This window comes from Asterias amurensis, chromosome 4 (genome assembly GCF_032118995.1).
Source record: "Asterias amurensis chromosome 4, ASM3211899v1".
In the NCBI taxonomy this organism is placed as follows: Eukaryota; Metazoa; Echinodermata; class Asteroidea; order Forcipulatida; family Asteriidae; genus Asterias; species Asterias amurensis.
In genome coordinates, this window is record NC_092651.1 from 13,697,906 (window position 1) to 13,725,335 (window position 27,430).

Sequence of the window (27,430 nt, forward strand, 5' to 3'; positions counted from 1 at the left end):
TACATCTACGTTGGTCTTCGTGATAAATTGCTGCTCCAATTTGTCGCTCGCTAATGGCTCGCTCCCGGCTGTGCAAGTCTCGCCTGCTTCAATACGAGCATTCAACTGAACGAATTGAGACTATTTATCACAAATCAAATCTTCACATTAAAGGTACTGAACACGTCTGGTAAATGTCAAAGACCAGTCTCCCACTTTGTGTATCTCGCCATATGCATAAAATAACAAACATGTGAAGATGTGAACTCAATTTGTTGTAGAAGTTGCAAGAGAATAATGAAAGAAAAAACACCGTTGTTGCCGTAAGTTACTTTTTGAGCTTTCAGATACATAATAAAAGGCTTCAGCTGAAGTCTTTTATTATTGAGGAAAAAATCCTTGAGGAAAAACAAACAGCACGAAGTTAATAAAATCATTTGTTATAGTGGCCCCAAGTATGAGTTCGCTACTGGTAACAACTGGGTCTACCTCGAACGATATTTGTGGTAATAGCTGTTAAATATTGAGATGTAGTTTGTTGGTAGTCCTAACATAGAGACGTGCAAATGGAAACGTGAATCATTCTTTACAAAAATAATTTTTATTTGTTCATAAACATAATAATTGATTAAAAAGGCTTTGAAAAATGTGCTGCTGCTGGCGATTTACATACTATGTCTTATTTTACTCATCATATTTACATCAATGGGGCAAAAGCTATACGAATATTATGTATAATAATGAATAGGGTAGATGGCCAAACCGGCTTTCGATCCAAACCGGACCTTCTTCAGAGGCATACAAACAAATGCATATCCATTTATAGGAAAAGAGAGGGGAAAGGGATTAAAGTTACCTGGAAGTGGTATTTTTTTCAAAATAAAGCTTTTGTCACTAATATATGTGTTTTGATGAGTGGAATGTGAATAAACAGTTAGCTAAGGTTTTAAAAAATCAGTACTTATGTTATTTACAAATTTAAGAGTAGACCCCGACCCGAGAGGGCGCTGTTCGTGACGTCAATCGAGGCAGACTTTGCCTGTAATGCGTAGAGTAAACACAATTGCAAAGTACATGTACGGACCAAATCGTGAGTTTGTACGTTTAAAAAAAAACGACCAGGTGTATTGCTGCTGAATGCAGAAAAACACTTTTTGAAATGTACCAACTCGCGACTTGGACGTACATGTACTTTGAACGTGTTTACTATACGCATTGCAGGCAAAGTCTGCCTCGATTGACGCCACAAAAGGGGTAGGCGGAGTCAGCCCCCCAAACAACTTTATATATTTTTTAAACATATAAATCGTGACAAACAATTACTAAAAAAATTGTTTTATTGTTTGTAAGCATTTACTCTTATGTTTGAAAGAAAAAAAAATTCTATTTCCAGGTGACTTTAAGGGAAGGATTCAGAAAGAAGCGGGAAAATAACAACCAATCAAAGTTTCTATTTCCAGAGACAATTGGTGGCCATGAACCAATAGGAGTAAAGGGGCGAGGACAAAGGATGTTTAGTAGGAAAGGATGGGTTACTGGACTATATAATGTATAATAATATACAGCGTTTATCTCCAATGGTTAATGTCATGTTTTGTGTTTGAACCCGGCAGAAAGAAAATAGCACGGTCATTCAATTAATTTGGACACAGTGTTCCCTTATAATTATGTCACATCGTAAACCTAAGACCAGCTGGAGCAAGAAGTATTATGACAGCAGTTTGAGTGTCTGTTTATATCTACTATTTTAAAGTTAATAAAAATAATACCCTTTAGCAAGAGAGCAAAGAAAATGTTCACTTGTTTTTACTCTTGTTATTGCATCTATCTACCCCGTTTATATGTACATCGGTGTTGCTATAATTATATTGTTTTCTTGTCTTGTATAATGCACATAAATCAGTTGTTGCTAGTTTTTAAATTTTATATAAATGAATGAATGAATGAATGAATGAATTGAACTGAGATATTGCTGGTTGACTGTAGACTTCATGTGGATGTTAACACTTCATGTCTCAATCATTTCAGTCTGATCCATTGATGAAAAGCCGATGGCATATTATACCCTAAAGTTACTGTGTTTAAACGATAACAAGCTATTTAAAGTAATTAGTGGATCAAAACGAGTTTTCACTAGATGTCTTCCTTTGAATCGTAAATTCCAATGGCCATGTTGAAATGGTGTTTTCCTGAGATAGATAAGGACGACAAGACCGTGATCAGCCATAAGGTGTCAAAACTGCTCTTATTTCTTCACTCAATAAGTTCGAAATCACACTTTGGGTTCCTCGTTTGTGTACTGAACTAGAGTTTACAGCACACCCCTTTCCCCAACAGAGATGCATCTTTATATTAGGCAAAACTCAGGCCCATGATGGTGACAGCAGCAGCAACAGAGGAACTATACAAATCATGTGTTGAAAGCACGAGGTAATAGACCGGCAGCCCAGAGCACTTTGGTTAAAGGAACGAGGTACCAATATTTGACGACGGGAACGTTTAGTGGATAACCTGACATAATCAGATATGGATGTCTGCCGGGGACCCCCCGCTGCATGTGGCGCATGGACCCCCAACAAAGAGGCAAAATAATGGGCTGAATCAAACATTCTAGGTACCACATGAAACCAAGTGGAAATGGTCATTACCATGATACTAAGTAAACAAAATCAACCGCCAGACAAATTTTCTGCTGCATTAGGCCTGCCAGACACCCCCTTCCGCAAATATTTAGTGTACAAACCTATGGGTTGAAAATTACCAGTTGTCAAATTACCTCAGATTTACATCAAACTTTGTTTAACTGTTCCACTATGGCTAAAATGAACACAAACCAAAAATTAAATCCATACTCCATGTCGTTTCTGAGATACAGCCTCTTACAATATACTAAAATCTCCCCCTATTGGAGCTCCGCCCCCGGCCGACACCGCGCGTCGTGGTGGTATTCTTTCAAACGTTAAGCCCGTAATTTAATAACGACACCAGCTTTGCGGCTGAAAGGTGTATACTATTTAAGTTATGGCCCTTGAGTCATAATTTGGCTGCATTGGGCCTACCAGACACCCCCACCCCCGGGGTTCAACATCGGAGGAACGACCTAAAACCAAGTTGAAATTACCAAGGCCTTTTGCACTATTCTTAACACAAGACATTATCAGGCGCCGGACAAATGTTTTGCCCGGCAGACACCTCCCTTACCCGGGTTAAACAAAGGAATCACCTGAAACCAAGTAATGACCAAACACACTATTCTTTGACGTCCAGTATCAATCACCACCAGACGAACGTTTTGCTGCATTTGGCCCGGCAGACACAGCTCCCTTCCCCGGGTTAAACATCAGAGGAACCACTGAAACCAAGTTGAAATGTGACCAATACAATATTATTCTTAATACAAGTATCAACTGCCAGATATCAACTGCCAGACGAAAGTTTGTTGCATTTGGCCCGGCAGACAACTCCCCCCCCCCCGGGTTAAACATCAGAGGAACCCCCTGAAACCAAGTTGAAATGACCAATAACAATATTCTTAATACAAGTATCAACTGCCAGACAACAGTTCGGCTGCATTGGGCCCGGTAAACAACTCCCCCCCCCCCCCCCCCCCCCGGGTTAAACGTCAAATGAACCACCTGAAACCAAGTTGAAAAGGCCAATAACAATACTCTTAATAAAAGTATCAACTGCCAGACGAAAGTTTTGCTGCATTGGGCCCGGCAGACAACCCCACTCCCTCGGGTTTTAGAAGAACCGCCTAAAACTAAGTTGAAATAACCAATAACAATATTCTTAATACAAACGGAAGTATCAACCGCCAGACATTTTTATGATTCTTCATTGGGCCCGGCAGACACCTCCCCAACCCCGGGGTTAAACTTCAAAGGAACGACCTAAAACCAAGTTGAAATTACCAATAACAATATTCTTAAACCAAGGGGGTGGGGGTGTCTGGCGTGCCCAATGCACCAATTTTTTGTCTGGCGTGTTATGATACTTGTATTAAGAAGAGTGTAAATTGGTCATTTCAACTTGGTTTGAAGTGGTTTCTCTGATGTTAACCCGGGGAGGGATGGTGTCTGCCGGGCCCAATGCAGCAAAACTTTCGTCTGGTGATTGGTACTGGTATTAAGAATATTGTTATTGGTCATTTCAACTTGGTTTCAGGTGGTTCCTCTGATGCGTAAAACCCGGTGTGGCGGTTTCAGTTTTCCGCCGTATTCAGTTTTCCGGGACTCAATAAAGCATAACAGTATTGACTTCTTTCGGTTGCTGCGCGCAGGTGTCGCATGACGCTATGTTACCGTATTTGGTCATTCGGAAAACTGAACACGGCGGAAAGTTGAAACCGCCACACCGGGGGAGTGGGGTTGTCTGCCGGGCCCAATGCAGCAAAACTGTTGTATGGCAGTTGATAATGGTGGTAAGAATATTGTTATTGGTCATTTCAACTTAATTTCAGGTGGTTCCTTTGATGTTTAACCCAGGGGGAGGGGAGGTGTCTGCCGGGCCCAATGCAGCAAAACTGTTGTCTGGCAGTTGATACTTGTATTAAGAATATTGTTTTCGGTCATTTCAACTTAATTTCAGGTGGTTCCTTTGATGTTTACCCCGGGGAAGGGGAGGTGTCTGTCGGGCCCAATGCAGCAAAACGGCTGTCTGGCAGTTGATACTTGTATTAAGAATATTGTTATTGGTCATTTCAACTTAATTTCACTTGGGGCCTTTGATGTTTACCCCGGGGAGGGGAGGTGTCTGCCGGGCCCAATGCAGCAGTTGATACTGGTATTAAGAATATTGTTATTGGTCATTTCAACTTAAATTCAGGTGGTTCCTTTGATGTTTACCCCGGGGGAGGGGAGGCATCTGTCGGGCCCAATGCAGCAAAACTGCTGTCTGGCACTTGATACTTGTATTAAGAATATTGCTATTGGTCATTTCAACTTAAATTCAGGTGGTTCCTTTGATGTTTACCCCAGGGGAGGGGAGGTGTCTGTCGGTCCCAATGCAGCAAAACTGCTGTCTGGCAGTTGATACTTGTATTAAGATTATTGCTATTGGTCATTTCAACTTAAATTCAGGTGGTTCCTTTGATGTTTACCCCGGGGGAGGGGAGGCATCTGTCGGGCCCAATGCAGCAAAACTGCTGTCTGGCACTTGATACTTGTAATAAGAATATTGCTATTGGTCATTTCAACTTAAATTCAGGTGGTTCCTTTGATGTTTACCCCAGGGGAGGGGAGGTGTCTGTCGGTCCCAATGCAGCAAAACTGCTGTCTGGCAGTTGATACTTGTATTAAGATTATTGCTATTGGTCATTTCAACTTGGTTTCAGGTGGTTCCTTTGATGTTTAACCCGGGGAGGGTATATGTGTCTGTCGGGCCGCGCCCAATGCAGCAAAACATTGTCTGGCGGCTGATATTGTCTTCTGTTAAGAATTGTGCATTAGGACTATTGGTAATTTCAATTTGGTTTTAGGTTGTTCCTCCGATGTTTTACCCCGGGGTGGGGGTGTCTGTCAGGCCCAGTGCAGCCAAATTATGAATCAAGGGCCACAACTTAAATAGCATACAATTTTTAGCCACACAGCTGGTGTCGTTATTAAATTACGGGCTCTTAACGTTTGAAAAGAATATCACCACGACGCGCGGTCGTTCGGGGGCGGAGCGCCAAAAGGGGGAGATTTTAGCATTTTTTAAGAGGCTGTATCTCGGAAACGATATGGAGTATGGATTTAATTTTTGGTTTGTGTTCATTTTAGCCATAGTGGAACAGTTAAACAAAGTTTCATGTAAATCTGAGGTAATTTGACAACTGGTGATTTTCAACCCATAGGTTTGTACACTAAATATTTGGGGGAGGGGGTGTCTGGCAGGCCTAATGCAGCAGACAATTTGTCTGGCGGTTGATATTTTTTACTAAGCATGATGTTAATGACCATTTCCACTTGATTTCATGTGGTACCTAGAATGTTTGATTCAGCCCATTATTTTGCCTCTTTGTTGGGGGTCCACGTGCTACACACAGCGGGGGGTCCCTGGCAGACATCCATATCTGATTATGTCAGGTTATCCACTAAATGTTCCTGTACTCAAATATTGGTACCTCGTTCCTTTAACCAAAGTGCTCTGGGCTGCCGCTCTATAACTGTACATTAATGTTCAAATGACACTCTTTGCAACGCATTTATTGGATTCATACTCACTGTCCAGAGGGAGGTGTATCTGTGAATTATAGAAAGAAAAATGTTGTCACAAATTTTAAAGTATCATTTAACCAACGTAACAAATATCGAGCCGAAAAAATGAATCTTTGCGGGGGTTTGTTTGGTGTGTTTTTGGAAGAATTCATTTAAAATCATAAAGATTGTATTTGTTTGTACTTGTTTCATGCCTCTGAAGAAGGTCCGGATTGGATAGAAAGCTAAGGCCATCTACCCTATTCATTATAAAGATTGTACAAAGATATAATGTCGCATAACTAGTAACAGAAAATAGTCAAGTTTAAGCACTGTATGCTTTGTACTTGGAGTTAATTAACCACAGTGATGCCTGTTAATTTTCACATTCACACATGTGGGATGAGGTGGGCGGTTATTTTGAATGCGAGGTCTAAATGCTCAATATACGTACTCTCTTCGCTTTAGCCTTGATGACGATAACTGCAAGTACACAGCCAATGCAAAACACACCAATTCCAATTAGAGTCCCAACAACAACACCTGTAAAAAATAAAAGTACAAGTCCAATTCGTAACCAAACAAAACCTTCTTCTAAAAGAGTTTCTGCATATTATTTTATATGACCTCATTTGGTTCCAAAAAGTAGTTGTTCTTAATGTCTGTGGTTTTGTACACAGTTCACTGCATTGGGGTCAGATTTTCCGGGGGACACTGCCCGACTGGGTTCCGTCAATTAACAGTGTGCACTTTCCACGGTGTTTCAAACATAAGAGTCCTTAGCCGGAACCCACAGTTGAGCTTTGGTAAAAAGCCCCTTGCAACAAAATAAACTGGAATACACGCCTTTGAATGTCATACACTGCTACAGCAACAGGCCTATTCTTAAAAATTGAGTCAGACATTAGTATTTTTCGTATATAGTGTGCACACAGTTCCCGATCCGTGATTCATATAGGCTTGTAACGCATTAGAAATAATGTTTTACCTTGATTCACCGCATCCTTTTTCCCTTTATCATCTGCCAAATAAACACATAAGTAATTGATATGTTAGATCGAAACTTATACTGCTGCAAACGTAGAAGACGCGAGACATTGGACACTATTGGTAATTGTCAAAGACCAGTCTTCTCACTTGGTGTATCTCAACTGATGCATAAAATAACAAACCTATGAAAATTTGAGCTTAATTGGTCATCGGATTTTCGAGATAACTATGAAAGAAAATAACACTTGTCACACGAAGTTGTGTGCTTTCAGATGCTTGATTTCGAGACCTCAAATTCTAAACTTGAGGTCTCGAAATCAAATTCGTGGAAAATTACTTCTTTCTCGAAAACTATAGGTCAGTTCAGGGGAGCCGTTTCTCACAATGTTTTATACGATCAACTTCTCCCCATTACTCGTTACCAAGTGAGGTTTTATGCTGATAATTATTTTGAGTAATTACCAATAGTGTCCACTGCCTTTAAGATGTTGTTCAATTAACATTATAATTTATAGCCTAACTCATGTTTGATTTTACCTGCGCTTCCAGCCAAAACCGGGACGGAAGGAGCAGCTGAAAAGAAAGGAAAACAAACCCACAAATTATTGGCAAATACTCCCTGACTGTTTGAAAACTATAATTAACAAATCGTGGTTCCGTTTGTGTGAGGAAATAAGTTACTTATTGTCAGAACTGCGAGAATGAATATGACCAAAATAGTTAGCTATTTTTATTTAGAAAAATTATTTAGAAAAATAATAATCTTTATAGGAACGTTACAGAATTTGTAAGAAACAGATATCGTGAAGATCACAGATTTACATAAAACTTACATGGTCTAATGATGACGATAGTATAGAAAACATCCCTTGAAATATTTCTGTCTGAAATTTTATATTTGATGAGGAGTAAATAATCTAATTTCGCGTTTGGAGTTTATCGCTCGGGAGCGTTTTATTCATTTTTATTTTGGCATCGATGCAATGCAAAATTTGTAATCGGTTTTTCACTATTCTCTCGTGACCCAGATGGCCGATCGATCTCAAACTTGTACAGGTTTGTCATTTTATTTATATGGTGGATTACATAAAGTGGATACACTGCCAGCAACTGTTTTGTTAGCAACAACCAATTCTACCAATTCCGTAATATTCCTTTTGAAGATTATTATTTTTCTAACCGGACTTGAAAATTATCACATAGCTGAAAATATGCACTAATTGCAACATTATCCATTGTTGTGTATCATTGGTTTCTTACCTACATCCAGAAGGAATGTGGCCATTTTAAGAACGCTGACTTCGCCCAAAAGCGTGGATGCAACACAAACATACGATCCGGCGTCCTCGATCTGCAGGTTTTTAATCGTCAGTTCGTAGTCCCCCTTTTCAGAAAATACTTTAACTTCGGTATTTTCATGATTTAAAAGAATCTTAGTGTCGATGTCCTTTTGCCACACGACTGTGACGTCAGTGGAGGGTAGGTTCACGTGACAACGCAAGGTGACACTTGACCCCACATTGTATTGATCAGGCCCATAAATTGTCACCGTCATGTCATCTGCAAATGAACGACATAACAAAAACAAAATCAAATTTGGCATTATCGGTCATGGTAAAGGGACACGTTGCCTTACATCGGGCAAATGGGTCCATGAACAAGTTTGAAACCGTTTTCCTTTTACTTTCCGAACAGTCCGCCAGTATTAAGAGCAAAAATGCGACCCTTCTGTCAGAATCGCGCCACGTTTATTTATTGTCCTGTTCTTTGGCCACCCCTAAAACACATCGGTTCAGTCTTACCGTTGATCTCTACTATATTGCCAATATAGTATACAAATATTGAGTGGCTCAGAGTGGAGTGGGAGGAATATTATCGCAAGGTAATTTTACCGAGCGATAATATTCCTTCCATTCCACGAATAAAAGCCACTCAATATTTGTTTTAAATAACTGACATATAGATCCTTGTCATTTGGTGTATTTTAAAAGTATAACATTATGAAAAATCACACAAACAACTGACAACCAAAAATCATTTAGCACCGCGTAGCGGCAACAATGCACAATTCGGATCACAACCTTTTGCACATGTGCTCCTTTGTTTTAGCAGCGGCGCGGCGGCGCTGTACTGCTCAAACATTGGGAACAAGGATGATCCTAACTGTTGAATGGGAAATGCTATTCCCCATGGGCGAATAGGCCTTTTTGATCGCCGGTGCGGTGTGGATGGGAGTAATAGTGAATGTCACGTAAAAGTAAGTTCCACCAATCAAATGACAAGTATCTGTAATTCAGTTATATAACACAGATCAATGAGTCTTACCGTCTGTCGTATAGCCATAAGCCGATCGCGCGCGTTTAGTTTTTCCCGCTGCTAGAAACCGCACCCTCCTGTATTTTTCCAGAGCTTTTTTTCTTGCAACAGAGGATTGTTTTTTTCGTTGTCAAAGTTAAATACATCGGCCGTGAATATTGTCCCCGTTTAGTTCTGTTATTGTTGTTGTTTAGTCTGTCGTTTTGTTTGAGTTTGTTCTTTTGTTACTTTTTTGGCGTTTAGGATTGAGTGGGTTTGATCAGAACAACTTTGATCGGCGATCCGAAAGCATGTTTTGATGGTGAGCTATAGAGTGTGGGAAAAGACCGTACCAACTGTGTGAAGTTTCCCGAAGCAACAGGTTGACGATCAACAAGCTCGTTGATTCGTGATCAGAAACTAGTGGCAAACAGAGCCAAAATATAAGATTCTTCCTAACTTCGGTCGTACACAGCAACACTCAGCCTGGAGACACCATAAGTGAATTCGCTTACACAATAGCCGTAAGTTTTGTTAAATGATTAATATTGTATTTTTCTGATGTGTAAAGAATACTGTAGGTATATATTGACACTCTGCTAAAGTTGCATATTATTGGCATGGTCATTTTTGCATAAGCAGACATAGTTCAATTGAAGTATAGATTGAATTATGAAGTTTGTTGTTGGCAAAAGGAAATTCAGAAGTTCTTCAATTTATGGAGATTATCTTACGGAGATTATTTGTAAATATTGGTGGTTACTACTTTGTTAATTCATTCAATGGCATTCATTCACTGTATTATTTATGTTGAGACATGTCCAAAAAGCTTGCACTGTTTCGGTTATTATTTTACTGTTTCGCTCTTCCGTCATGTGACTCCCTATACTATTTTGATGATGAGCTGAAAGCAGAGGTCCGCTGAACTTCTGAATTAATGGCAGTGGACACTATTGGTTATAATTACTCAAAATAATTATTAGCATAAAACCTTACTTGGTAACGAGTAATGGGGAGCTGTTGACAGTATAATACACTATCAGAAACGGCCCCCTCTGAAGTAATGTAGTATTCGAGAAAGAAGTAATTTTCCACGAATTTGATTTCGAGACCTCAGATTTAGAAGTTGAGGTATCGAAATCAAGCATCTGAAAGCACACAACTTTGTTTTTTCTTTCATTATTATCTCGCAACTTCGACGATCGAATGAGCTCAAATTTTCACAGGTTTGTTATTTTATGCAAAATTTGAGGTACACCAACTGTGAAGACACGTCTTTGACAATTACCAATGGTGTCCAGTGTCTTTAAGTGGAAACTAAACGTGTACCTAACGTCATCTTCGTGACGTCATTATAACCCTGCGTGCCATTCATCGTACGTGTGAGCGTACAGGGAGAGACTATAGATAGAGACGAGCAATGCCGTTTATACAGGGTGCGTCCGTTTAGCTTCCCTGGGTCGACCCCGATGTGGCGTATTTTATTTTTTTCCAGGACGAACGTGGGCACACAATTACCCCACGTTCGTCCTCGAACCTGGAAAAAAACTCAGACACCTCATCACGTGAGCCTTCCCGTGGTGACGTCGGTGCACCTCGGGCCAGCCCCAAGAGCCCCGCTTGTGGATTGGGTCACTTGGGGCTGACCCGAGGTGCACCGACGTCACCACGGGAAGGCTCAAGTGATGATGTGTCTGGGTTTTGTTTTTTTTCAGGTTCGAGGACGAACGCGGGGGGGGGGTAATTGTGTGCCCACGTTCGTCCTGGAAAAAAAACAAAATACGCCACATCGGGGTCGACCCAGGGAAGCTAGTAGTCTTCCGTCGTGTTCAGTTTTCCGGGACTCAGTAAAGCATATAACAATAAATTGACTTCATTCGCTTGCTGTGCGCAGGCGTCGCATGACGCAATGTTACCGTATTTGGTCGTTCGGAAAACTGAACACGGCAGAAAGTTGAAACCGCCACACCGTAACTTGGAGTATCACTGCTTTAGCTAACTGAATAAGTTAAATAATTGATTGTGGGTTTAAGTTATAATCATTCCAATATATTATCTAAATTCAACATGGTCTCATCATGCATTGTCATTTCTTCAGTCGTCTTTTAATTAATTTTACTCGGGGTCATCACTGCATTAGTTCTTAATATATAATATTGTTAGTTACATTGGTGGTTCACCATGTCACAGTAGAACCACGCAGATGTGAGGCATGTGAAAAGTGTTGATCGTTGGACTTTAAAATAATCGTTTCAACCACAAACGGTTTCAAACGCTTTTCATAGACTACTCGCCTCCAAGCCCACGTGTCCCTCCAAATACATCAACACACACAATTGCGTCCCCTGGAACGCTGCCATATACTTTTTCAAACAACTGCTCTGTATACTGAACATGGTATAACACACTCTGAACTAAAAGCATCGACGCTGAGCTGACCAGATAACATTCGCAATAATTGTATTTATTAAAAAGATATAAAGTGAAATATAGGTTACCTTTATCACAAGCCATATCAGCAAACTGACTCTCACAAAGACACGTGCCATCCTCCTTACTGCATTGACTACCGGTTACACAACTTGTGCATCTCCTATCAGACTCGAACTCCCAACAGTTATCACTTTCATCTTTGCCGACTGATGCCCCGTCACCACCATCCCCAGATCCAATGTTACCTCCTTCATAACACGCTGTGGGGAAAAGAGTAAAATAGTAAGCAAGATGAACATAAAACTGGACATATTGTTTGATAAAAAAAAAAAAACTCGCAGTGGGTCAGTCAGTTTGTTTTTTGGAATTGTCAGCTTGTTTTAATCCATGTAGTTGTGTACAATAAAATTAGCATGTAACAATTTCATTCTAAAAGGTTGTCACGTTTTTGAGATAAAGCCGAAACTCCGGAGCGAATAATTATGTCCACGCGGGAAGAATAAATTTGAATACACAATCTGAGAAAGGTTACCGCGGCTACAAACTTCTAATATTCAATTTGTTGGGGATACAACAAACTTTTAAGGGGAAGTGTTACATGGTCACAGTTTGTACCTTTAAACCTGTAACCAGTGTGTGTGTTTGCTGAGCCGGATCTTCGTTAATGGCACTTACTTTCATTCAAGACGTGGTCATGTTTGTAGCCTTGCTCAAGGCAGTCGAATTATTCACTCCGAAAAAAGACCGCCGCTGTATAAAAACCCACCCGTATTCACTGTGCGTAAAACCCACCCGTATTCACTGTGCGTAACATCGCACGACACGATGCCCCCGTACACTATCCGCATGCGGAGGCCGTGAGGCCGACAGCCTTGTAGGATCTGTGTTGAAGCCACTGACCTCATTACTATAATAAGCGAAGAGTTCCCACGGTCAGCTCATTACCATAATGCCCGCGAAAGACGAGACATGTTTACCTCACACACAACCACCACGGACGCATGATAGAGTCCAAAGGTCGTGATAAGGGAAGTGCGTGATTGGACGTCAAAATGAATAATTCATTTGCCTCACATCCTGTGTTGTCTGATAGGTCTGACGAACGATATACATATTCATGAGCTGCATACTAGCATATCCTAGAGCCCCCCCCCCCCCCCCAATTTCGTCCACTATTGGATTTTTTTCAATACAACACATTAAAACGGGAAGATACAGACCCGACAAGGCTGTCGGCCTGACGGCCTCCGCATGCGGTTAGTGGTGTACGAGTGCGATGACTTGTGTGAACAGTATTCGTGCGATGTGACAGTGTGTGTATACGGGTGGGTCATTCGGTGTGATCGCACACACCATGCACAGGGTATACGGCGGGTGGGTTTACAGCTGCGTCTTTTCGGAGCGAATAATGCGACTGCCTTGAGCAAGGCTATCATGTTTGAGGAATTATGCGGTATAAGCTTATAATGCCTTTTGGCATTGTATACTGACATTAAGACAAACGTTATCTTACGTTGCAGGGCACACACATAGCGAGTCCACTGGTCGCACGACTGATCTTTCCACTGTCCGGATGAACGAAAGCTGCTGAGCACAGCACAGTCACCAGACTGGGTCACATTTCGAGGTTTGCCTGCCATCCAGTTTTGGTAACTTCAAAAATAAAAGAAAGGCTGTTTATTTCCCTCTTAAATGCTAAGATATGAACTATGGGGGATTACGACAAACAGTACAACTTGTCCCTGTCCTTGTATTTAGGGAGCAAATTGTGCCACATCACCTTATAAACCATTAATTGTGCTTTAAAGGACTATGTCTCATACTTCAAAATGAAGCTCCACATACCTTGCAGGACAAAATACTTGATGCACCCCAAGGTATGTGACAAAGCGCTATATAATAACCTATATTTTCATTGCACTTCAAATTTTTTCCATTTAGATACCAGCGGAGGACATTCAAACTATACCTGGTTTCTTGAAGCGGACTTCCGTTCACCCATTCCCATTTGCCTTCTATTCCACGATCATGCAGGCCTATCCATATACCAGGGTATATCAATCTACCTAGAAATGCCTGCAGAACAAGAACACAAAGTATAATTATGATCTGGGCCCAATTTCATAAAGCTGCTTAGCAGAAAAAACACTACTAAGCAAACTAATGCATCATAAGCATACACAACTTGGTAAGCACAGAAAAATCTTGCTTTTAACAGAAACTGGTTACCAGCAAATGTTCCATACGGTTACATTGTTGCAACTGGTGGCCCACTCATTTTTTTCTATATGCAGTATTTTCTGCATAACAGCTTTAAGCAATTCGGAATCTGTGGTCGATATCCTGCTAATGTTTGAAAAAAAGAGATTCGTTAAAGCAATACTTTTTGTCTGAGCAACTTTTGGGGACCAAGTCCTTACATTGAGTTCAGGGTCTTGAACAACTGCAAGTTTGACTCCATCTCCGAATCTTGCACACTCCTCGTTTGCCAGAGACCAAGCATTGACTCCACCATACCAGTAACATTGATCCCGAAATAGTGTCCCTCCATTAGAGCAATGAGTGGGACTGCCTGCAAATGTCATCATTAACAAAATAATATTATGTAAACAAAAACACTCCATAAAAAGCGCTTGACATATGATAATCAGTACAAAGCGCAGTTACAAAGAAATACAGAGACAAAGGAGTCAAAACAAATAATAAATTAAGTGATTAAAGGGTGATTTCTAAAAAAGGTGGATTTTTAAAAAGGTTTTAAACAGTAGATTACATTTCCCGGCAGCCCATTCCACAAATAACATATCACAACATTCTTCCTTGTAGGCTAAATACCGGTAGTGAAACTTGGACGGAAAATCAGGTGACCCGCTGCTAACAAATAGGATTCCAACTGCCTCTAGCTATACTGGCCATTACTGCTCTAGAATTTCAAAGGTCATGGGTTCTAGTCCCTCCCGAGTAACATGCCTGTGATTTTGTTCACAGAGCTCGGGAAAGTACCGAGTATACAGTGCTAACACACATCGGTGACTTTAAGGGTAAACCCAAATTAGTATGACTATGAAAAACAACCAAGCAAAACGAAAGTAACATTGCAGATTGTTGAATTATTTGATGGACAAAAAAGTGACTCACGCGGCTTGGCACAGATCATCCCTTTTCTATCACGACATCTCGAGTCTTTCCACTTGCCGTTGCTACTCTGTAATGCCACACAGTTATTCTCAGATGATTCGGCTCCAGACAGCTCAGTTTGCTCTTCTTCGATGAAGTTCCTGCAAACACAATCGGACCATTAGACATAGTTTCAGCTTTACAGAAGTTAATTTTAATGTCCTGAGATTCATTATCATAATTGGAACGCTTTCGAAATCCACAAAGAATGTAGGCCTCAAACTATGTTTTTTATTTTTATTAAGTCGCCCAAAACAAGGCTAAAAGCCACTCTAGGTTAAGGGCTACAAGAAAGAAAACATAGAAGTGCAGAAACTCAGTGGAGCTGAAGGTAGGAATTGACATTCATCTTAAAAGATGGAAGATCATAGGATGAAGGGAAACATGCACCAGGCAAGGAGCTCCAAAGAGATGCAGTACAAGGGAAAAAGTAACTGGAGTAGCTCTTTGTTCTACATGTTCGGTAATTGGCAATATTACGTAATATTGTATAATGTCACAAAAGATCAGTGATATACTAACGTGTAGTTGACGGGAGAATCGTTTGACCATTTCCAATCGCTTTCGTTGTGTGTATCATGGAGCCCGATCCACACGTCCCTGTCGATTAGGTCGGTAAGAAAATCCTAAACATAGGGGGAAAATTTTTTAAAAAATCAAACAAAATCGGGGTAATCTGCGAAAGAATAACACCACACAAAACACAACAAACAAACAAACACCCCCAACAAACAAAAACAACCCCAACACACAAAAAACATTATAAACACAAACAAATAAACAAACACCCAAATAAAGGTTTTACTTATCTTTCATCAGTGTATATTGAAATCAGACTTTGGTTAATAATCATGTGTTTTGTTGTTCTACGTCTTGGACTTTTTTATCAATGTTTTGACATGTAAATTTTATTTTTTACCTTTTTAATGGACAAATAAATTATTGAATTGGATTGAATTGAACAAAACAAACGAACAAACAAACAGCAAACACCACTAAATAAATCAAATTTCAACCCCCCCCCCCCCCCTCATATTAAAATAAAACTATTGAACACCCAAATAAACGAAACTGGGTATTTACATTAATTTCTTGGTCAGTGATGGCGACCAGCCTAGCGTCTTCGTTTTTATTGCACTCCTGTTCAGCATCGACCCAGCGTGCTAAATCGTCTGGAATCCAGAAGCATTCATCACGGAAGAGATGGCCGTTGTTTGGGCAAAACTGTGGTTGACCACGTACTACAAATGCAAAAAAAAAAAAAACATCGGAGTCAAAAGAAAGGGTTATAAAATATACCTGTACTTGGATCTGGATAGGGCGAGTTGGTCTACAAGTAGAATGTTTGTAACCGTTTGTTTTGAAATGCATACGGTTATAATAGAAAGATGTTTCAAAATACAATGATCCACACACATATGCCTCAAAACTGCACGGTTTTCCTTTTACTTTGCGAACTGACACGGTCGGCCCTTTGGGAGTCAAACATTTTGACTCCACAAAATGGCGTGCCGTGTTAGTTAACGGCGTATAAGCACAACTGTACAATTTCGAGTCACTATGTAAAGATCATTGTATTCTTCTTCAGGGTGTCATACCAGTCACAGATCGTACATGTGACATGCCATTTGCATTGTAAAAAGAAGTTTTGTAGTAACCTTTATGGTCTTATACTTTTGAAGTGCATAGCTTTTTTGTGTGTATATCAAATATTGGGACAAGAGGACTCGCCAAAGGAAATTACCATCACATAGCTGGCGTAAAGCGCACATATTCCTTGACCATTTTCGGGCTAACACGTATCTTGAAGATTTCAAACGCGTTATTTTTACCAGCTACGCAAACCACACTGACATAACTATGTGTTTGCATCCCTGTTATGTAATTGCATCCCTGTGTTTTTTTCTCTTTCCTTTGTCCCTGTAGTTTAGAACCTCCCATAGACTTTAATTTGTACACAACATTCCTTGTGGAGCACCCCCGTTTTCCCCCTAAAATGTGTTTCCTTTTGTGTTGTGTCCTCGGTAGTGCATATAAAATGACTGGAACCTGGCTGTGAGACACAAAGAAAAGTACTGCCTCGCCTCTCCCATAAAGTAAAAGTGCCCTGTGGTGGACTAGAGTGAATTATTTTCCGTCACGAGGTTTATTGAACCATACAAGATGCGAAAGAAGTTCCTTGTGGTAGTTTGAGTGAAAAGCACCGACGGTAACTTCTTTTTGTCAGGGATTTTGCTTATTTCAATTGCAATAATTGAAATAAGCAACGGTGACTTTTGACTATGTCTCCAGCTTGACTGGCATGTAGATGTTTCTCTGGAAGATTAGCGAACAACTTTATAATCCACGTTTTTAGATTGAAAGTAACGGTTGTTTTTGACAATCGATTAATATATGACGAACGTATCAGAGATGACACATTCAGGACATTGTGCAAATAGTGAATAAACAAACTCGTGTGACATATCCTGTAGTAAATCAGGACTCTCTGCGTCAGTTTACACCAACGTTTCCTGCAGTACAGGGGTGGCATTTCCCTGTCAGTCACCTTTTTATATTACAATTTACGTGCTTCCTTTTGTTAAATTTGAGGCATAGAGCATCAAGGACTGTTCCTTGCTCTATGGTATGGGGGAAGAAGAACCTATACTTGAGTGAGTACGGTCCACTCGACAAATCATTTGCACATTATTTTCGCAGAACTTGTAAACATTTCGGCTGCTATGTTTGGTCACATTCACAATATCGTACCATCCACGTTGTAAAGAAAACTGTGGAGAGAGTATGCCCTAATATGCCTAACCCTTTCACAAAAATAAGTAGGCCTAAATATTGTAAAGTAACTTGGGTGAAAACTATTTAACGGTTTGATTATAGGCAAAAGAACAACTGAAACATCAAGAAAAGTATCGAAGTGTCATCACATAACATCAAACGTTGCTTGGGGTTCATCAGTAGTATTCAGTTCGGTGCATTTTGTCAAGAGCGTTTCTCTTTAATGAAATAATGATAGCCACATCAAAACAAAGAGGAATGGTAAATAAATATAACGAATACAAAGAGGAAAAAAACAAACCAAGTTTATCAAAGATAACGTCTTAACTAAACTAACAATAAAGCAAGAATTGTTTAACAAATCAAAGTAACCCTATACCACGGCTCATCAAAACAGAGAAAGATGATCAAAACAATGATCTTCCTATGTATTAAACATCTTTGTGATGTTGGCACTCCAGCTCAAAGAAGTTTCGCAAATGTCACAAGACAACTCCCCTATCGTTTTTTGACTTAAAATGTGAGCTAGAGGGAGACGTATGCCTACCTGTTTGAAGAAGATGAGCTGACCCAATAACCATCATCATCACGAATGGAATCATTGTGAATTTGTTCGAGATACGTCCGATACGTCCGTCCGTAGATGAAAAAACTGCCGAAGTCTCTCACATAATTCCACCAGGCATTGTTGATGGCTTGCTCATATGGTTGATGCTTGGTAGCAGTCCACGAAAGAATGTGCAGTTTGGGAAAGTCCAGCTTGTATATATGCCATTTGCTTATCTAAAATGGAACAAACTCGAGAGAGTACTTCCTGGTTCTAAACCAATACAAATCAAGGGGGTGGTATGCATTAATTCGGATGTAGGCAGCTACCACCATGTGTTATGTAAATTGCCCTCGTTCCCTTACTTCGTGACCATGTGTACGAAGAGATAAGGCGATAGGTCGCCCTTCAAGACGCTGCGCGCAAGACCCTCGAGGGTAGTAAAATGAACAATCGGTATCGAGGGAGGCAAACTTTTCAAGGCCATTTTAGGATCTCTGGTTACGGAAGTAACAAAGCACCGCCCCTCGCTCCCACAGTTTATGGTGCCACCGTGCACCGTAGTAGCACAGGATCAATGCCTAAAATTCACTGATAAATAAATTACAGTGTTGCTTCCAGTTTTCTATAATGAAAAAAAAACATTCCCGATTGCATGACACTGTGGTTTAAAGTTATCTCATTTGTGTACGCTGTGAAGGGGTCTATGGCGTTTTGTACACCCGAGGGGGAAAATATCACCAAAGACGAAGTCGAAGGTGCCATTTTCCCCGAGAATGTACAAAACGCATGCAACAATTGTTTTGTTATACCATGGTAACATGATTATTTCTCTTCTCAAAGTTCTGTTGTCAACTTCATTGTTTACGAAGAGTAATAATTCTTCACTGTTCCCTCGAACCCGCAGCTATTTCGTACTAAGCACCGCGGAAATCGACCGACGGTAGGAACGGTAGGACCGGTGTACAAAACAAAACTCAGGTATCTCGACCAGCAAAACTTCACAACTTTTTTATCGAGGTATAACAAGAGTGTGCGCATACGGTCATGGCCGACTCGACCACGGGTAGAGGAAAGATAGTTCGTGGTTGACCCAGAAGTGTCTGACGCCTGGGAGTCTCTATCCACCGGAAATACACACACACACACACACACACACACCCCCACACACACAAAAAATCATTTTAAATGGCCCATCAATCTATTCTGAATTATTGGAATGCATTCCGACTGTCAACAAAGACAATCGTAGATCATATAATAGAGTTGGATCTCTGTCCTTACTCTATGCTTAGATCATGGGATGCAGATCTGTGTAGTGCAAGTTTTACATGTGCTTGAAACAGAGGGCGCTATCACAGTTTAGTTGTTCAACCATAGAGATTGAATAACAATCAACAACTGAAAACAGTCCCTTTCTTCATTTATAAAAAGGACACGAAACTCAGATAAAATACACGATTGTATATGTTCTCCATTAGGCTATGTACAAACTATTCATGCTTTAAGTCCAGGCTTTGTCTCCCTTTGAAAATATGTGAGGTCACAGGTTTACAGAAGTGCAGTCCTGCCAGGAATTGCTTGGGAATAAACAAGGTCACTCTTTTTGTAAACAAGTTTTCATGAACAATAGAAGGAAAACAATTCATATTAACACAATGGGAAAGCAAGACAGAGGTTAGCAAGACAGAGGTTATCAAGACATCCAAAGGTCCCTAAATTGTGGCAAACAATTGAAAATCTCAGGGAAAAATAAAAGATATCTTAAAAAGAAGCTAAACAAATAAAGTGCAGTTTATACAATAAATACCATAATTCAAAATCATGATTAAATCAAATAAATTAAGTACCATTCTTCCAATAATAAATAAATATTCACCATGCTGCACACAGGGGAGTTTTATTTCTTTTCCAAAAACTTTATTGTTTTCCGTCTGTATCAAATTTGCCATGTAACTTGTTGTAAAGTCAAGTTGGCAACACATCCCCATTGGGGTATAACATCAAAGATGTTTCATAACTAAACAGGTGTGTGTAGGTGTGTAAAGGTTTAACAGCGCTGTAGCAATTCCTTTTATGGCCTCTTCTTTTCAGAAATGGCCTCTTCTTTTCAGAAAAACAAAACATTAACTCGGATAGAGTAACCGTTTAGACTGTTTTAATAACAATTAGTAACAGACATTCAGAGGGTCCTCATTAAGCAACCTAAACACAAGATACAAAGCATGCCTCACACTCTGAGCCCAATGTCATAGAGCTGCTTAAACACAACAAAGTATCTAAGCACAACAAACTTATGCTTACCAGAATATGGTTATCAGCCAAACTAATCCATCACCCATGTACGATTTGGGACTGGTATCCTGCTAATTTCTGCTAAGCAGAAAATTGTGAAGCAATATTTTATTTGATCAAGCAACTCTATGAAATAGGGCCCTGTTCAAAGCAGGGGGTTCACATCTCCATCCCCTCCTAAAGAACCAGTAGTTCCAGCAGTTTGATCATTTCATAACAATACGTGCTACTAATTAGCTCTAAACAAGCTCAGAATGCTTCCCAGTCACCAGAGCTTTTTTTTTCTATTAAAAAGTGAAACACACTTTTGTTTGTAATAAAAATCAATAAAACAGCAAGCGTAATTTTTTCAAAAGCAGGTCCAACACCCTGCATTATATAATACCACTTTTTTCCATCACTCTGTTTCTTCTGCTTCAGTAAGTAGAATCCGTTACGCCTCTTCACAGAGGACACTTTTTCCATGTGTTGTAATACGAGAACTAAGTTGGCAAGAAATAATGCTTCAAATACTTTATCAGCATTTTTTAAATACACTTGTTAAAAAGCAGATCAATGAATCAATACTCCATCCGAGAACTACAGCAAGTCTACTGCTTTGTGAGAAATACTCTTTTTGTAGATGTTCTCCTTGTAGAGTTACTAAATCACAGTTATGTGCAGTATGCATACAAGGCTGTGAAGTCACCAGATACTATTGGAAATGGTTTATCAAACTGGAATGGAATTCATGATCATGCTTTTAAATCAGTGAAGTCAATATAAGGTATAGACCTGTTGCACAACATCACCCATGGCTACTGTCTGCCATGTACGCCATTTTGGGAGTCAAATTACACGTACAAGTTATAGTAACTAGTAAAAGCCATGTCGCCTAAAATGTGCACTTTGTTTTTACAATGCACAGGGACACTGACTCCAAAATGGTGCAACCAAGATTATTGTGATAGATGATGGCAAGTGAACTGGATCAATAGAAAGAGGTCATTTGATGGTATACATACTGTACCTAGATACTGAAACCTTCAGAGAAAGTTGATTGTATTTCGATACTGTGTTGACTTAGTCTCAAATTACACAAAGTCAACATTCCGTCTGTGCCTAGCATATCCTCAAAGGGATCCGCAGACACGGACAGTCGTGATCTCTTCCTTTGTTATGAATCAGGGAATTTGGGGGCTATGTCCATGATTGGCGTCCATGGCTAGGGCATCAGCTGCAATGGCAACATTAATGCATGAGCATGAGCATCTAGCCATAGCCAGACACAGCCTCTGTCACAATCGGTAGTTTTGTCAAAATAAGTTTACACCAAGCCAAACCAAGAAGTGTGTTTAGATAAGATAACTAGAGGTGTGGAGCAATTTGGTCCAATGATATATTCTTCGTCCTCATACATTTCACACACCTGCAGTTTTTTTCTGGTACAAACACGCCAGGGACACTCATTTCCTGGTATCTAATCAGATTCCTGTTTGATGAAGTGGTTTTCTGAAAATCCTGTTCTTGATTTGGCATTCTTGGTACACTATTACTCTCGTTAGATCTAGTCAATAGGGCAAATGACTGTTGTTTCCGAACAATAAAAGCCTCATCCTCACAAATCACCACAAATATCCTGTTGACAGCTTTCAGTGATACCACTGAACTCTACAAACAAGAATATTTCCAGTCCAAAAACAAAATCAAGGACCTGTTTAAATGAAACCAGCAACCCTCAGAAACGGACAATCATTTGCTCTTAATCGCCAATCGGCTTAAAACCTACAATGTATTTCCATATTTAATACAGTAAATCATAATAGTAGTAGTACACTTTTGTAGCATGAATGCAAATTGAGTGTTGGTATATTTAGTAGGAGTGACTTAAAAACTCCAAAAATAGTTTCAGAAATGATACTTTTGTGTACACAATCCTTGAGTAAAAAGAATCGAAACAATATCAGCTTACCTGTGTTTCACTTTCTCTTTGAGTCTCCGCAATTCAAACAAGTTTCTGTTTTTGTTTTCTTTGTACTTCCTCCGACTATTTGAACGAAACTTATCCTTCAAAAACTGTTTGGGGGTCTTTGCTCTGTTCGATCCAATCCAAACTTTACCCAAGCCATCCTTAAATGCAAACAAACTACTACGAATATGATTCACAGTACCACATTCTATTAGCCATCACCTAGCTTCTACATACACTAACACCCATCAACCAACAAAAACAACTATCTGATCAACAAAAATATCAACCAATAATCAAAAAGTAATCAACAAAAAAAGTGCATTCATCTGTAAAAATCTATATCATTAAAAACACGAGAACAAAATAGAATAAGCTTATCCACCAAAATGACCTATGGTTTCAATGCCCCCAAAAAAGTAATTGGACTGATGTTTCGACCCTCACAGTCTTTCTCGAAGGCTAACAAATCATTAAAAACATGGAGCTAGGTACACTGATTTGAACAAATCTAAAATTGTTTGCTAATTTAATATTGTTTTTCACTCATAAAAATCAGTATGTCTTTTTAAATCCCCCCACCCCCGATTTGGAAAAGTTGAAAGTAATATGGAAATTGATTTGTTAACATTTTAAAAACTGATTTTAAAATACCTCTATCGGAGATTAAAATCTTCAACAAATCTTTCAAACTTGCAGAAATTTTGTTGAATCATTATCAAGAAAAACAATAGAGCTTAACGCAATCTATGTCTAGTGTCCCTGGAAAACAGATAGCATACACCGTTTTATTTATTAGTATCTAGAGATTTGTTGATCAGGTAGTATTTTTTTCCTGGTTCAGGTGCAGGATAAAACAACAGGAAGTGTTGCCGATAGCGTGACAAACTGTGAACTACTTATGCCATTGCAGTACCAAACAAAACAACTGGTCTAAATTAAGCCTAAAATTACTCAAATAACTAACTTATATTTCAAAAGTTCTGAAATTAACAGAATTTGCACTTAGAGATAACGAGAGATTAATGTCTAATTAGGTTGTTACGTTTAGTTTGTGTATCAGCTAACTATCAGAAACATTTACAATAGATTTTGTGTGTATGTTAGATCAGAAATAAATATAGTAAGTCTAATAAAATTAAGGTAACAACACTGCAATTATTGCAAACAAAATGGGTTAAACACACAAAAACATTATAAATGTAATTTTCATATTCATCAAAAGTAAGAAAAGGTACAAAAATATAACTTATTTGACAATATAAATTAAAACTATTCTATATTTTGAGTAAGCTGATACACATGTACAATAATCAACTTTGTTGCTGAATTTCTAGACCTCTTCTTGAATAAAATAATTATATCAATTTTCTTCAAGACCTACTCTCTGTGAGTGAAAATTTTCTCAAAGTTTAACATGAAGTTAACATAATTTTGAAAATGAAAAAAAAGTGTTTGAATGGAGTGAAACAACTTTTTTTTCTTTTTCGCTGGACATCTCAAATCAATTGGTTTGATTGACATAACCTACATCGTTTTGAAAGTTACATTGCAAAGAAATCCTCCCCCGACCCCCTCTCTCCCCCCCCCCCCAAAAAAAAAAAAATATAAAAAATATGCAGAACAGGGATAGTATTTTTTGGTATGTAGGTTATCGCTCCCTTTGGAAAAAATATCCTATCATCTGGTTTCATGAATACAGGACAAAATGTACACCCCTGCTTGATACTTCAAATTCATATCTTTCTAGTCCACCTTTGATGGCAGCTGAACACAATGCTACCAAATCCTTTTGGTTCAACCGATCACAGATGCTCATGTCAACAAACTGGACTGATACAACAAGGTAAATAATATTAAAAAAATAAATAACTATTTTATTCAGAAATTATCTGACAGATTTATGTGAAGTTGGTATTGTGGAAAGTCTTCAGGAAAAAAAAGTATTAAAAATTGTTTAAAAAAAAAATCAAAAATAGTTCCCAAAGGAGTTCAGCTTGAATCAGGTTCCTGTTACTTTTGATTGACATGATGGCGAACTTTTAAGTGTATGTGGCAGAGTGTGTTTTTCCATCCCAAGACAGCAATGCTATTGAATTTGTTTGATACTTGTTTTAAATGCCGAAATAGCAAAATTGAACAATTTTACAGCCAATAACTGATTGTTTGAAAATGATAGTATTTCTTGTGGATGACCTTCTGAGGGTTGTACATCATGTTTTCTATAACAGCCCCCCCCCCCCCCACAAAAAATAGAAATAAACAAATAAAACATTTATCATCAAGAATTTACACACTTTCACAACTTTATTTACAGTCTACGTTTGCCTACACTTGTTTATCACGCTATGGCATTCTGTTTTCACTGTCAACAAACATTTGCTTTTCCTGTTCATAGCCCTACCTGACAATACCAGGAACACAATAAAACAAAGAAAGGAACACAATTTCCTGCTTCAGAAAAGGTAAGATTACATAAATTGTTTGGTAAATAGCACATTCCCAACAAAAGGCTTTTGGATGGAACCATTTGGTTGGTATATTTTTTCAAAAACCATTACCCTTGAGCTTATGTTTGGTTGACAGTGACAACCTGAATAGTCTAGTTCTTACATAGTACATTTTTTATGGTGATGGCTAACAGAAGTCTAATGTTTAGGATCATTGTTACCTGAACTCCATGACGACCCAGCATTACCGAGCCCCGAGAAAGTATTGCCCCACAGGCTTCGGAAGCTGTTGAACGGCGAATACTGCCAGACAATCAAAACAACAAATGTTTAACTCTCCTTGTTTCCCCATTTAAAAGGTTGTATTAGTTACTTGGTTGGGATCGCTAGCTTTACAAGTTAAATGGCTTCTGTTGCATGCAAAAAAGGAGTCCAACCTGGGCTACTTTGCACCATGTGGCTAAGTGCATTTAGTTTTTAATGATTGTATGCGTATTCCAAAATAAACGATAGCAAATCTGATAGCGCTCGCAGACAAATTAAATCTAGCAAATACCCAGCCTTGTCACACTTACTATTCTAAAAGCTGTAAAAGCTTTCTTTGGGATTTTGCCACGGTACCCTTATTTATGTGAAAAGCAACAATTATTTGACGTGCCTGGCAGACAAGTGAAGGAAGATTTTTGACTCGCTCGTCGCTATTTTCACTCGCATTTGGCGACCGCTTATTTCAAACCCTGCCTAGCAAGTGGCAAGTGTTCTATTTTCAGTCAACTTTTTTGTGTGAAAAAAAACCCTGATTTATTCTAAGTAACATAGGTTTCAAACACTCAGAACCCTTGCCTCCCCCCCCCCCCAACCCCACACCAAATGAGACAGAAAAAAATGCACAAATGAATGGTTTACAGCATCCTAAATTATGCCTTTCTAAAAACTAAAGTAATCAAAGAACCAGGTTGGTCCTGGTTAAAGTTAGAATACTCACAAAACTTGCAGTCTCTATTGACTTACCTGTGACTCCTGTGTGCTTATGTTGGGTGTTCCATCCAGCAGGGAGCTGTTGTTAGAGCTACTTGGATTGCTCCAGATCGATGATGGAAACAGCTCACTGCTGCTGTTCCAGCTGGTGTTGCTTGGTGGTGTAGTCGGCACATCCTCAAAGCTCCATGGATTGCTGCTAGCTGAATAGAAGTTGGTCTGTATGTACAAATGTCAAAAGATATGCATTTTCTATCAAATAGTGTTCTCTTGAGAATGCTTAGCTTAAGTTTTCAAAAATTCTTTGCTTTTCTTACGCAAAATATTGTACAATTAGATGCCAGGTCTGATTTAGGGCTGATTTTGATTTAAGTTTTAAATGGATATTTTTTATAGATTTAAGAAAGTTATTAGCTTTCATTCATGGTGCATGTAAGGTAATGCACATTGCATGAAAGGAATCTGCCAAAAGTGGAAGTGAATGAAACACTGGCTAAGAAGCAAAACCAACCCCAACAGAAATGTCTATGATGTCACAACAAAACTCCAATGCAAAGTTTCATATCACTACCATGAGCCAATAACTAACTTTCTGCAGATATTAGAGATACATTGAGCTTGTCCTGTCATAAGTTGTATAGACCTTATGCATTGATGTCATCCAGCCGCCATCTTAAAGGTAAAACAGTGACAAAACAATCCAATTGCACAGATTTGTACGCACAACGCACAGGATCAGCTAATGAACAACCTTTGTTTGACCTCTAGGTGAGGGCGCCCTACTGAAATGACATCATGTGCAGAGGGTCTATATTTTCTCTCAGTTCCCACAATTTATTCCTAAGTGATTATAAGGAACGAAGGGAGGAGGAAGGGGAGGGGGGTCTTGCTTACCGCTTGAGAGGGTGCTCGCGGAGACCCAGTCTCAGTTGACCAGCTAGCATCAGTGTAGCTAGGTCCTGGTTGCCACAGACTATTGGTTGAACTGCTAGGCATGCTAACCCCTAGACCATGCCAGTCACCAATCGTACCTGGTAGTTCAGACACAAAATAATTACTTGGACGTCAAACAAGGACTAAATGAACTCTTATTGCTACTCCATCGACCCAAGTGGATACTGGAGATGAGCGCAAAATCAAACAAGCAAAAAGATACATTTAAAATGCATACTGAAATACTAATTATACTAAAAGCCAAATTTAATAACAGTATTATTATTACCATTCTGGTTTATATAACACGCGTGAGGAAGCTACAAAAGAGTAGCTGGTATAACCGCGTATACCCTACATAAGAATTAAACACTTACATACCAGTTAAAAAGAGAAGAAGAATAAAATCACGACAAGTTTTTGTTTTGTTTTTTGTAAACTAACCTTTGCT

The 27,430-nt window shown here is 39.2% G+C and overlaps 2 protein-coding genes across 4 annotated transcripts in view; both read right to left on the minus strand.

Moving 5' to 3' along the window:
- Positions 1-561: 561 nt before the first annotated feature.
- LOC139936361 (uncharacterized) lies at positions 562-18,714 on the minus strand. Of its 3 annotated transcripts, XM_071931167.1 has the most exons (14): positions 18,376-18,714; positions 16,137-16,294; positions 15,576-15,679; positions 15,015-15,154; positions 14,297-14,448; positions 13,846-13,952; positions 13,390-13,529; positions 11,942-12,136; positions 8,409-8,708; positions 7,686-7,721; positions 7,147-7,179; positions 6,613-6,701; positions 6,186-6,204; positions 562-2,168 (listed from the first exon to the last, which is right to left on the minus strand). In XM_071931167.1, exons 1-14 carry the CDS (start codon positions 18,428-18,430, stop codon positions 2,113-2,115), a joined length of 1,584 nt encoding a protein of 527 aa, XP_071787268.1. In that variant the 5' UTR covers positions 18,431-18,714; the 3' UTR covers positions 562-2,112. The 3 variants fall into 3 exon arrangements, with proteins under 3 accessions (XP_071787268.1, XP_071787270.1, XP_071787271.1); XM_071931169.1 differs by lacking the exon at positions 6,186-6,204; XM_071931170.1 differs by lacking the exons at positions 562-2,168; positions 6,186-6,204 and having other exon boundaries at positions 6,212-6,701; positions 18,376-18,712.
- Positions 18,715-20,247: 1,533 nt separating this feature from the next.
- LOC139935882 (transmembrane protein 131-like) overlaps positions 20,248-27,430 on the minus strand; it is a 66,823-nt gene continuing 59,640 nt past the window's right edge. The window contains exons 34-36 of the mRNA XM_071930496.1: positions 26,941-27,077; positions 26,080-26,265; positions 20,248-25,371 (exon numbers count right to left, since the gene is read on the minus strand). Coding sequence (XP_071786597.1) covers positions 25,267-25,371; positions 26,080-26,265; positions 26,941-27,077 — 428 coding nt within the window. The 3' untranslated portion in view covers positions 20,248-25,266. The remainder of the gene's footprint in view (positions 25,372-26,079; positions 26,266-26,940; positions 27,078-27,430) is intronic.

What these genes read in the sequence shown, in the direction of transcription:
- LOC139936361 (XM_071931167.1), bottom strand. Translation starts at nt 18,430, where the DNA reads ATGATTCCATTCGTGATGATGATGGTTATTGGGTCAGCTCATCTTCTT. An exon ending in AGCTCATCTTCTTCAAACAG is followed by an intron (nt 16,295 to 18,375) that starts GTAGGCATACGT and finishes TTGCATTTGTAG; the next exon opens with TACGTGGTCAACCACAGTTT. An exon ending in GATTCTCCCGTCAACTACAC is followed by an intron (nt 15,155 to 15,575) that starts GTTAGTATATCA and finishes TTGTGTTTGCAG; the next exon opens with GAACTTCATCGAAGAAGAGC.